Source organism: Bidens hawaiensis, unplaced genomic scaffold (genome assembly GCF_021521415.1).
Source record: "Bidens hawaiensis isolate Kalapana, Puna unplaced genomic scaffold, B.hawaiensis_p1.1 tig00025962_1, whole genome shotgun sequence".
Lineage (NCBI taxonomy): Eukaryota > Viridiplantae > Streptophyta > Magnoliopsida > Asterales > Asteraceae > Bidens > Bidens hawaiensis.
Genome location: NW_027494163.1, coordinates 132431 through 145380, shown reverse-complemented (window position 1 = coordinate 145380; position 12950 = coordinate 132431). Strand labels below are relative to the sequence as shown.

The window sequence follows — 12950 nt, the reverse complement described above, 5'->3', positions numbered from 1 at the left end:
ATACTGCCGGATTCTCTCTAAAATGATTGGACACCTATAGGTGCACATCTAGGCGGATCGAGCTAAATTGTATGCATGTATGCATGCATGAATAATCTTGTAATCATTTGGTTATCAATAAACGAGTAATCATTCGACTCGAATTCGTTCTATTACTGTCTCGTTGATCAATTAGTTCGTATCGTGTAATCGCAATTGATCCTGCTGAGGAAGTCAACGGGTTCTCAATTGGCATCATAGCATTTTGAGACACAAGAGCATAATAGTCCGATTTTTTGTGAATTTTTGGTTTAAACAGTCAAGGAAAGAACTTTAGGGATTAAACTAGACAATTTGATGAACTTGTTAATCAAGCAACTGATTATTCAGCGAATGACAAGATAGTGATCAACGAATAGCAATGGATATGATCAGCGAATGACAGGTGGATGGTTCAACGAATGAATCTGTAACATTCATTATTCTTTTAACCCAAAACTCGACCCGTTTATTTATTATTTTTTTTGTTTCTTTAATTGTTCGAATGCTCGTTATTAAATAAAAAAAATCTCGCTTTCATTTAAGTATATGTAATTATTTATTTACTGATAATAATTCAAGGAATCTGCATAACATACCCCTTAAACTATCATTTTTTTACCTCTTGTGTACCTATCTCTCAAGACTAGGGACTAAATTGCAAAAAATATTTTCCAAACCTATTCCCTCCTTCTCCCTTTCCCGTCGGCGACCACACTCCTCCCCCCTTCGCATTTTATTCCTCAAATTAAGCCGTGAAAACAGGAATTTGATATCCTGGATTGATCCTCCATCGACACTCCATCAAATTACATGGAAACTTTGAAATTTGAAAACCAAAACCTTAACGAATTCGAATCAATTTCATTAACTTAAACTGCAGACTAAGTTGGACCTCTTTACCCTATAAATACTCGATTAAAATGCAATTTAACGGGCACACACCATCCTCATAGCAGCGTGAAGCAAACCCTAACCCAATTGTTCTCCAGAAACTCAACAGTGTAGCTTTTGAATCCAAGTTCTTAGTCGGAACCCTAATCCATTGATCGTCTTCTTTTCATACCCATTTAAGGTAATTGTTTTGTGGTTCTGGATCGGATTGAAGTGAGTATCAAAAGCCCTTTGTCAATTTCTATTGACAAAGGGGAATTAATCTTCAATTGAAGCTTTCTTGATTTAGGGTTTATGAGGATTTGGGATTAATTTGAAACTATGTATAATAATTATATGCATTTTCATTCAATAACCAAGTCAGTCACTAGCCCAGTTGACTGGTGCATACTTGTTAAAGCTCGTGAACCGGCTTGGGGCGCGGTTTTGAGTCCCTAGGCTCGGTTTTGTGTTTCCTTTTTATATTTCTTTCTATTTAATTGTTTCTTGATTTATTTTAAATTCTCATAATTAATTTAGCTAACATATTAAAAAAACTAATAACCTTTTTTGTATTCGTTTATCGAATCAAACCCTGTTAAACTTGTAAAATAAATTACCAATTAACATTTCCGTACATACATATAGATATGTATATATTATTATATTCATAGATTTATATTTTCTCAATCTAAAATCCTAATGCAAATTTAAAAGATAACTATATCTATATATATATATATTATATATATATTTATATATATATATATACTAGTCTGAGACCCGTGTATTACACGGGGAATTAATGAAAATTACAATATTTAAACGCAAAACAAAATACAATCAATAACACAATTATCATATATTGTTTATACAATTACAACTTTTATTAAAATTACAGGAATTACAAAGCAAAACATTACGCAATGAGTTTATAAGTAACAAAAAATTTCCTTGTACACTACATTTGTGATTGTATTGGTTAGATTACCTTGTTTATCAAGAATCAGAATTTTGAGCCCAAACCTGCTTGTAACTCTTGACAAGGCGACGTATAGCTGTCCATATGAGAACACGGGTTCTTTCAAGTACAAATCAACCCTAGATAATGATTGACCTTGGGTTTTGTTTATGGTTATCGCAAAACATACTGCAAGGGGAAACTGTCGTCTTTGAAATTTATATGCTATTTTGTTGTCTGTTGGAGTCAGTGGTGATCTATGGATCAAAACTGTATGTCCAATGTTAGTTCCAAAAATAATTTTTGCTTCAACTACACGAGTACCCAAAGATATAATTTGTAGTCGAGTACCGTTACATAAGCCTTTTTTCTAGTTAAGATTTCTAAGGAGCGTAACACGAACACTAACTTTTAGCATAAGCTTGTGGTTTGGTAGTCCGGATATTCTTAGACCATTAAGCAGTTCAGGCGAGTATAAAGCTGCATCAACCACGTCATTGATATATTCTGGACTACATATTGTATCTGAACTTAATTACTCGACTTCATCACCTGGAAAAAACTTGAGCAAATTGTCATTAATCTCATCAACAATTTCGTTTGTTGGTGCAAGTATGGCTCTATCCTGAAAGTAATGTTGGTTCTCGTAATTCTGTAGAATATCAGGATATACAAAGTCAAAAAGTTTAGATAGAGGATCAACAGGATCTTTTATAAGTAGATCGTCAGGTATATCTATCGTTGCAACACCATCATTAGGACCTCCAACATTACCTTCACCTATATCTAAAAGCCATTTTGCAAATAATTTGGTTTCTTCAACATCAGATGATGGCCTACCCTTAGTTAACCTTAGGTTTTTTGTTAATCTCAAGACACTGCATTCACTCCAAATGTAAGAAGAACATAGAGAGCGTTTACTATGTCTTGTCTAGTGCCTTTTTGAACTACAGGTAGGATTTGTCGAAAGTCTCCACCAAATACAACAACTTTTCCGCCAAATAGCAAATTAGAAGATAAGACAACTTTTAAAGACCTGTCAAGAGCCAGGAAGCCATGTTTGTTAGCCATTGGAGCTTCGTCCCAGATTATTAATCTGGTTTTTTCTAATAATTGTGCCTTGTCTGTTCCTGGATCCATGTAGAAAGTAGAATCCTTATTCAGATTTATAGGAACATGAATCCTGGAATGTGCTGTGCGACCTCCTGTTAACAATAACGAAGCAATTCCACTTGAAGCAACAGTTAGGACCATTTCGCCTTTTGATCTTATGGCAGTTGACAAGGTCTTCCATAAGTACATTTTTACCTGTTCCACCATAACCATATACGAAGAACACGCCCCCTTTATTCTGCTGAACAACCATCATTATACGATCAAAAATATTTTTCTGCTCATGAGTAATTGAATCAAATAGAGTTTGGAACTCTACTTTTAGCAAGTTATGATCGTATGACAACTCTTCGTGAATCAAACTATTAGATGCAATAGATATATACTCGTCATCAGGGAAAGGCATGGTCATATATTTTCTTAAGCTTGAGTTGTTGCGCAGCAAGATTTTTTCAATCTCAAATAGAGTGAGCTGCTTGATTTGATCTTCAGTTAACGATAACTCTGTGAAAGTTGAAACAAAAAATTGGGTAATGTTAATGACTATATATATATATATGAATATACGGATTGTAAAATGCACTTGAAATATATTGATACATGGTGACTTTAAAGACGTCATTGGTTGTAAAGAATGCCATCAGAAAGCCATTTCCAAGTATTTATCCAGACATGTTCTGGTCTAGGCTATCAGTTGACAACATTGTAGTGAACAACATGCGCAGTGCGTGACCCAACGATGAATAGCTTGCCTCTTCAATTGCCTCAATGTATTCTTGATCATCTTCTAATAATCCAAGAGCGTAGCAAGCGTCTCTAAACGAAGGTTGAACACGACTGTTAACGGTGCGAATTTCTTCAAAGGATTTTGGACCTTTAACTCTGTTCAAAAGAATTCGTAAGAAGTACGCTTCTCCAGCAGCAGGAGACACGGCATGAGTTCTACCTATGGAAAATCCCGACTTCCTTGGTTCCCAACGACGAGGTATTTGATGCCAAACAAATTCAGTAGGGAATTCAACATAAGTCAATTTACGCGCTTTAGCATGATTTTGGTTGCACTCCATCCAACCATTAAACATGGAAGAGGAGACACTTTCAGCTTTTTCCAAGACATTATCAAGATCATCGTCCGCACCATAAACTACATGTTCTTGTCCTTGAAGATGGAAAGGCAGTCGGGTAACATAAGGCATTCTGTAATGAACATCATATCCAAAAATACGCCATGCGGCCTCAGAAGCAGATAACTACCGACAGTCAAGAAATTGTTGTCACACCCCGACTAGCACAATGCGGAAGCGTAAAACGGGAATGCAACAGACACCTCTGGTATCAACAACATTGTTTATAAAGAAACATTACAAACTAATTTACATTATATTACATTGATATATCTTTGTGTTAAAACTAGGTGTTACAACGAAATACGTTCGTTAAGCTATTCTATTCGTGCTAATAACCTTGCATCTATTCACATAGCATCGAGCATGTCCCACAGTAGATAGCACGATGTCACTCTATTCTGACTTTGGTAATCCTGAAAAGCAGTTTAAAACGAGTCAACTACTGGAGTTGGTGAGTTTCACGAGTTTCAAGAAAACAGTTATGAATATTCACAAGTTAACACTTGTAATCATGATATAAGTATGTATGTAAATGATGTAATTATGCTAAGCTATAGTGAAGCCTTGACTGTATGTGCTGTGCGCATCCATTTCCCACGCTCAATCAACCACTGTGGCTCCCCTTCTGCCCACACCAGGCCCCGGTAGCTATGTCTAACACTACATAGTCTGTATATATAAATATGGTCATGTGCAAACGGCGCTATGTGACACGGTAACCAGGCCGATTCCGTTTGGGTTTGTCAAACCAATAGTACTATTCACAAGCCACCGGCTGGAAGTTAATCACTGTGATCGTGGGGAGGTTCGTATGTTAGCACTTAGATAATTCACATCATTACAAATTTCAGATATGTATACATAATTGTTGGTACATGTTTGTCAGTAGTTCATAGTCTAACGATTGTAATCGAGTCTGTAATGTAATTATGTTTTTGATTATGTTTATGTTTATGTAACGAGCGAAGTTGTCAACAAGTTCGCTCAGGCGAACTTGTTGAACAAGCGAAGTTGTTAACAAGTTCGCTCTGGCGAACTTGTTGAACAAGCGAAGTTATGGACAACTTCGCCTGAGGCGAAGTTGTCGTGTTTATATAACTGTTCACCGTAACAGTTCGTGAGGTCGATAGTTCGTGAGTTCGCGAGATTGGTTAGGGTTACGTGTTTACAAGTCAGAGTCTGTAATAGTGATCTAGTGTCACGTGTTCGTGTTATCAATATAACGTGTTTCGGTTATTGCTCGTGTGTTTGATTTATACGTATTCTACGCTCGTATCTAACTACGCAGGGATTCCGCACCTGCGCAGATAGCGACATCCCGTGTACGATCCGTCCAGGAACCTACAATTGGTATCAGAGCCATCGGCTCGATTGTGAGGTTCGGGATTTCACGCGGGTGTAGAAAACGTCTCGTTTGACCTATTCACGGGACGAGTTTTTGTTCGTATTGAGTTCTAATCTCTATATACAGTCATTTTCAAGCCTTTACAATGACCGAAAACTGCAGAATCGTCGAAAACAGATCTGAATATTTTCAGTGTTCATCGGGCGAAGTTACTGTTCTTCAGGCGAAGTTGCCGTCACTGAAAGTAGGGTTTCGGCGAAGATATAAGGTTCAGCGAAGTTATTTACAACTTCGCTTGCCTCATAAGTTCGCCTCAGCGAAGTTATCCTCAACTTCGCTTACCTGATAAGTTCGCTTACCTTAAGCGAAGTTATTCTCAACTTCGCCGAGTCACACGAATTTAAGAATTTTTCCAGCGAAGTTAACACTTAAGCGAAGTTATTCTTAACTTCGCCCTTAGTACTGTTTGGACAAATTTTTGAATTTTTCGGGTTTTTGAGAAGATGTCGCAAATTAACATCTCTGAATTGGTGAAAATGGAAGTCAAAGCGGGGTCAGCCACTAAGGCCCCAAGGCTGTTAAAAGGAACTGACTTTGTGGCATGGAAGGATAGATTCATTCAATATATTAAATACCAGGATGCAAAGATGTGGGTGTGCATCCAGGATGGATATATCCCACCGACAATGGTGTACGAAGGTCGTGATGTGGTTAAGAAGTACAGCAAGATGGAGGAAGAGGAGAGGAAGATGTACGAAGCCGAAAGCAAGGCTCACGCAGCTATCACTATGGCTCTTCCACAGGAGATCCTTCATACTTTCAGAAAGTATACATTGGCTCGAGAGCTTTGGGATGCTCTTGAAAATAGATTCGAAGGGAACGTAGGTATTCGTGCCTCGAAGATTAAACTGTTGAAGACTCAGTTCTCTGTCTTCAAATTTTTGAAGAACGAATCTCTGGATGATATTATCACTCGATACTATCATCTAATGACAGAGCTAAACAACTATTCGATTGCTTACAGAGAAGAGGAGATAGTTGAAAAGCTTCTCGATGCTCTCCCACCGAAGTGGGAAATGTACACAGTTCTGATGAGGGAAGACAGAGACTTTCCTAATTGTGATTTGGAGACTGCAGTTAACAAGCTCAGAACCTTTGAGCTTAATATGGTACGTAAAGAGACACCAACAGATCAGATTCAAGACCCTGGTATGTATGGTGCCAAACTTAACTCAGGCTCAAGTTCGAAGCCTGAATCTGCTGCTTACTACTCCAAAGGAGAGTCAGGTTCTAACTCTTCTCATGAAGGAAACGTTTCAGTAAACATGAACGGTGATGTTTGCTTTGCTGCTGGAGGTTCAAGTGCTTCGAAACCTCAAACATCCAACAGTAGTTTCTCTCCAAGTGCCTCAAGCAATAACTATTCCAAGATGCCAATGAGTGTCAAATCTGCTGAAGAGCAGTTTGCAGTCTATGCATCTTTTATTGCTTCATATGAGAACTACATACAAGGGAAGATTGTGGACCCTGCTGTTTTGGATGAGGATTATGACCAGATCGATGCTGATGATCTGGAGGAGATGGATTTGCAATGGCAAATGGCCATGATAGTGAGGCGAGTCAAGCGTTTCATGAATAAGACGGGGAGAAAGTTTGTTGGTGGTAGGCCCGGATTCGACAAGTCTAAAGTGAGGTGCTATAACTGTCAACAGTATGGGCACTTTGCTAAAGAATGCAGAAACGAGAGAGTTGAACGGGGTCAAGGCCGGTCTGCACAGCCTACTGGGATTAGTAGAGAAGTCAATGCTATGTTGTCTAGAGAAGCCGGTGAATACAACTGGAACCTGCATGCGAATGAAACTGGTGAGCAGGCGAATATGGCTAAGGTAGAAAATGAAGATTGTGAGAAGATGACTGGAAAGGAGAAAGCTATTGGTGAAGAGAAAGCTTTCATGGCAGATAACGATGGTCAACCCTCCGAGGTAAGTTCTAAACCTGTTTGTACAAAATGTGAGAATTTGTCTGAGCAACTTGCTACCATAACTGATCAGTATGTTCGTTTAGATGCTGAATTTAAAACACTTAAAGAAGATCATCATTTTACTAAGGCAAGAGAAAACAGTTACAAAGTTAAAATAAAAGCATGTGAAAAAGATGTCAAAAGCTTAAAAACTAAACTTGCTGAAAAAATTGATGTAATTGACCTAAGTTATGAGGTTTTAGAAGAAAAGACTAAACTTATTGCTGAACGTGAAAAACAGATTGCTGACCACCAGGTGAAAGTGGTGGAACTGAACCGAAAACTCGAGCAGTTCCGAAATTCCTCAGCTATTCTAGATCACCTCGTTAGTGATCAAGGTACCTCTGCAAAGAGGGGAGGAATTGGTTATCACGAGGTGCCACCACCTTATAACCACAACTACACTTTCAACCCTAGTATTCAGAATTCTGTGGATTTTGAAGTTCCTCAGACAGTTCCAATCAAGGTTACATGTAAAGAACCAACTGTTAGTAATGGCGAAACGAGTTCGCCTGTTTCTAGTGTAAATATTTATGTTACGAGTCCAGTCTCATCGGATTCGGATAAATTGTCTGAATCAGGTAAGACGAAAGAGAAGGTAGTGTTACCCACTGGTGGAGATAAAAATAAATCTTCTAAAAAGAGTACTCCACTCAACCCGTATGTCCCACCTTATGTGAGACGAACGGCTGGTAACACTGCCTCTACATCCAAACCAACATTTGAAAAGAAAATGGAGTATAGGTGTTGTTTTCGATGTAATAAATTAGGACATCTTGTTGCAGATTGCCCTCTGACTCCGAGATACAGAGGTGTGAGGCCAAATAAAACTGAGAATAAGCATCAGTTTGATACTGCTAAAAATGAAAACTTTTCAAAATGCCAAAATGTAACTAATTCAAGTTTTCATAAAAACAAACCTCAGTTTTTCAACCAAACCACAAGATATAACACTTTCAATTCACATAGGTTTGGAAGGCATCACACTCAATCTTCAAGAAGATTTCCTAACAGGACTTACAGGAATTATCCTGATGCTAACTTTGGAAAGCCAGGGTACGGGACGTATCGATCCAAGACCAATTGGTCTTGGGTCCCAAGATTCTAATTCTCTGTTTTATTGTGCAGGAACAGTTGAACAGGGCTGTCCACAGTCTTTGGATTGTAGATAGCGGTTGTTCCCGGCACATGACGGGCAACAAACACTTGTTGCAAGACTTAAAACCTGTTCAGGGAGCGAGAGTTAGTTTTGCTGGTGAAAGCGGAGGAAGGATTACTGGTAGAGGTACCTTGTCAAATGGAAGGATGACACTTGAGAATGTGAATTTTGTGGAGGAATTGAAGCACAATCTGCTGAGTGTGTCGCAGATTTGTGATAAAGATTACACTGTCCATTTCACAAAGAATGAAGCGATCGTGTTGAAGCCTGGTTTCCAGATACCAGACGAATGGATAGTAATGAAAGCTCCACGTGAAACAAATACATATGTGATGGACATGAGGTATACTGAAATGGCCACGGGAGAATCGTGTTTAATGACAAAGGCAAGCGAATCAGAATCTGAATTGTGGCACAGGAGAATGGGGCACATTCATCTTCGGAAGATGAACTTCATTGTCAAGAATGGGCTTGTGATGGGCGTTCCCTTAAAAAGTTTTAACTTTGAAGACAAATGTATAGCATGCAAGAAGGGAAAGCAACACAAGAAATCCCATCTCACCAAGAAGGTCAACTCTATTGCCGGTACTCTAGAACTACTTCACATGGATCTCTTTGGTCCCGTGAATGTAAAAAGTCTAGGAGGTACTTCTTACTACTTGGTGATCACTGATGACTACTCGCGATATTCGTGGGTATATTTTCTGAAATCGAAAGATGAGACGGCTCAAATGGTGAAGAATCTAATTACAAAAGTTGAGAACGTCATGAGTAAATCAGTTAAATACATCAGAAGTGACAATGGAACAGAGTTCAAGAACTTTGAAATGGAAATCTTCTGTCTTCAGAAAGGAATTGAACATCAATACAGCGCTCCGTATACTCCGCAACAGAATGGAGTGGCTGAAAGGAAGAACCGAACTTTAATTGAAGGAGCCAGAACTATGCTGGCAGATTCAAAACTTCCTGTGATATTCTGGGCTGAAGCAGTTGCTACAGCCTGCTATGTTCTGAATAGGGTGTTAACCGTTAAGAGACTTGGAAAAACATGTTACGAGCTTATGCATGGAAGGAAGCCCAACTTGAACGGTCTTGAACCATTCGGGTCTCCTTGTTCGATTTTGAAGACTAATTCGAAATTTGGTGAAGTAGCCGATGAAGGAATCTTAGTCGGTTATGTTGTTGGGACTCCCAACAGACGGGTCTTCAATACGTCGACTTGCAAGGCGGAGGTGGTGTGTAACACCGACATTACTAGTTACCAATCGCCAAAACCAAGCAATGGACCTGCTGAGCTTTTCGACTATGTTAAGCTGTTTAAGTCATTTAACATCCCTAATTTGGAAATTTCTGAAGAAGAAGAAAGAATTGCGTCGAAGATGATACTTGATGAGGAAGAGAATCTATTGCAACGACAGCTTATTGAGAAAAGTCAACCTTCCACATCAAACACTATTGATACCCCTGCTGCCTTACCTGAAGATGAGTTTATCAATCCATTTCACTCTCAGCCAGAAACAACCATTGATGAGATCTCTTCAAATTTGGAAGATAATTTGCATGTCGGTGCTGTTCCGACCACGAGAATTCACAAAGATCACCCATTGGAGAATATTATAGGTGATGTGTCCTCCAGTGTACAAACCAGAAGTAGCTTGAATGAGCACACCTGTGTTTATACAAGCATTAAATAAACGGGTATAATGAACGAATGTTTGTACTCCTGCTTTATTAGCCAGATTGAACCGAAAAATTATCAGATGGCTCTTAAGGACAGCTCGTGGGTCGAGGCCATGCAAGAAGAGTTGGCTCAATTCGAGAAGATGGAAGTCTGGACTTTGGTTGAAAAACCAAGGAATGTGCATGCTATAGGCACAAAATGGGTGTTTAAGTGCAAGAGGGATGAAAAGGGGATTATCATTAGAAACAAGGGAAGGCTGGTTGTTAAAGGTTTTAATCAGCAAGAGGGTATTGATTACAATGAGGTGTTTGCTCCTGTCGCCCGGTTGGAAGCGATAAGATTGTTTTTGGCGTTTGCTGCATGTAAGAGAATGAAGGTGTTTCAGTTGGACGTGAAGAGTGCGTTCCTCAATGGGAAAGTGGATGAGGTTGTGTATGTTGAGCAACCTCCGGGTTTTCCTGACCCAGATTTCCCAGATCACGTATACAAGTTGAGCAAGGCACTATATGGATTACATCAGGCACCTCGTGCCTGGTATTCAACGTTATCGGACTACTTGCTAGAAAATGGTTTTGAAAGGGGTTTAATTGACAGCACACTGTTCGTGAAGAGAGAAGGAAGCGACTTCCTACTAGTTCAAGTCTACGTGGATGACATCATATTTGCTGCATCAAGAGTCTCCATGTGTCAAGATTTTGAGGAGGTCATGAAGAAAAGGTTCGAAATGAGTGCTATGGGTGAACTAACTTTCTTTCTAGGATTGCAGGTTGATCAGAAGAAGGACGGGATGTTCATTCATCAGACGAAGTACGTTCATGATGTGCTCAAGCGATTCAAGATGGAGGACAGTTCTCCATACGACACTCCAATCTGCGTCAATCACAAATTGGGCGCTGAATCAGATGGTGACGCAGATGTGGACCCAACTCTGTATCGGGCGATAATAGGTTCATTAATGTATTTAACTGCTTCTAGGCCTGATATAATGTTTGCTGTTTGTCTTTGTGCACGTTTTCAGGCAAATCCGAAAGAATCTCATTTGAAAGGTGCAAAGAGGATACTACGGTATCTCAAGGGCAAGCCGAAGCTAGGGTTGTGGTACCCGAAGGGAGGAGACGTGGAACTAGTTGCTTATACTGATTCTGATTATGGAGGGTGCAATCAGAGTCGGAAGTCGACAACATGAGGATGTCAGTTTCTCGGTGGAAGACTAGTTTTCTGGCAGTGCAAGAAACAGACGTCAGTTGCAATCTCAACATGTGAAGCTGAATATATGGCAGCATCCAACTGCTGTTCACAGGTTTTGTGGATTCAGCAACAATTGCGCGACTATGGTCTGAATTTCTTACTCACTCCTATTTTAATTGATAACACTGCAGCAATCTCAGTAATTAACAATCCCGTGAAACATAGTAAAACCAAACATATTGACATTCGTCATCATTTCATACGGGATTGTGCTGAGAAGAAACTGATTAAGATCGAAAAAGTTGATACACTCGAGAATTTCGCTGATTTATTTACAAAAGCGTTTGATAAATCCAGATTTCAAAACCTAATTGAGCTAAACGGGATGATCAATCCCGAGTAACCATGCTTTTCTTTTGTGTCTTAAAAAAAAAAAAAAAAAAAAAAAAAAAAAAAAATTTCACTATTGCTTAAAATTAGTCGGTTACCTCAGTTTGATGGACATATCCACGGATATGTTTTGGTCCTCGTTTCTACTTAGAAAATGAGGGTCGCCATTAACCAGATGACTGAAAGTGACCGGGGCAGTTATGATGTGTTTTCTTTCTGTCGCTGAAAATTAGTCGGTCATACATAGTTAGAAGGACACATACTTGTATGTGGTCGGTCCAGTTGATCCATTGGATCTTCAGGATTGCCGTTTACCTGAAGACTTTGACTTGATCGGGGTGACTGAAGTCAAACTTTTTTATGGGAAATGAAATTACTTTTCAAGTCTATTACTTCGTATGAAGTAAATGTGCTATGTTTAACAGAAAGTTGATCCAACCTTGGAAAATGATATATATACTGATTGTGTGTGCTTAACTGGTGAAGTTATTAGGCTTAAAAGGCTTTAGGACAATCATTGTATGTCATGGTAACTTTTTATGGTGCGTAAAAGTAGATGTGATACAAACTAATTTTACTTGATTTTACGTGGAAACTCCTTAAGAGTTTTGCGTGTCTTCATATATATCTTTTCGAATGATAGGCAGAAAAGCGATTACCCAGTCATACACGAGCCCATGTGTGTTCTGATTCCCGTGAAGAAAGCGTTTCAAGACACTGCAGTGATCCAGATTCGGGACTTGCAGTAAAATTCTACCTTGAAGTCTATGTTGAAAAAAAATAAAATAAAATAAAAATAAAAATAAAAATAAAAAAATTTTGAGTTATTGTAACATATTAGTGATCATAAATTCAAGACTTCTCTATCTTAGAGCAAGATGAAGAACGTGAAACAGAAGAAGAATACATACAAGTTAATCAGACACTATGGGTCGAAGTCAATTCGGGGTGTGTTGGTACATGTGTGTCAGTAGTTCATAGTCTAACGTTTGTAATCGAGTCTGTAATGTAATTATGTTTTTGATTATGTTTATGTTTTTGTAACTAGCGAAGTTGTCAACAAGTTCGCTCAGGC

The 12950-nt window shown here is 38.8% G+C and overlaps 1 protein-coding gene across 1 annotated transcript; it reads right to left on the bottom strand.

The window, feature by feature from the left end:
* Window positions 1-2387: 2387 nt before the first annotated feature.
* On the bottom strand, window positions 2388-3371 carry LOC143572533 (uncharacterized). The gene is made up of 3 exons (XM_077057673.1): window positions 3161-3371; window positions 2889-3057; window positions 2388-2730 (listed from the first exon to the last, which is right to left on the bottom strand). Exons 1-3 carry the CDS (start codon window positions 3369-3371, stop codon window positions 2388-2390), a joined length of 723 nt encoding a protein of 240 aa, XP_076913788.1.
* Window positions 3372-12950: the final 9579 nt, after the last annotated feature.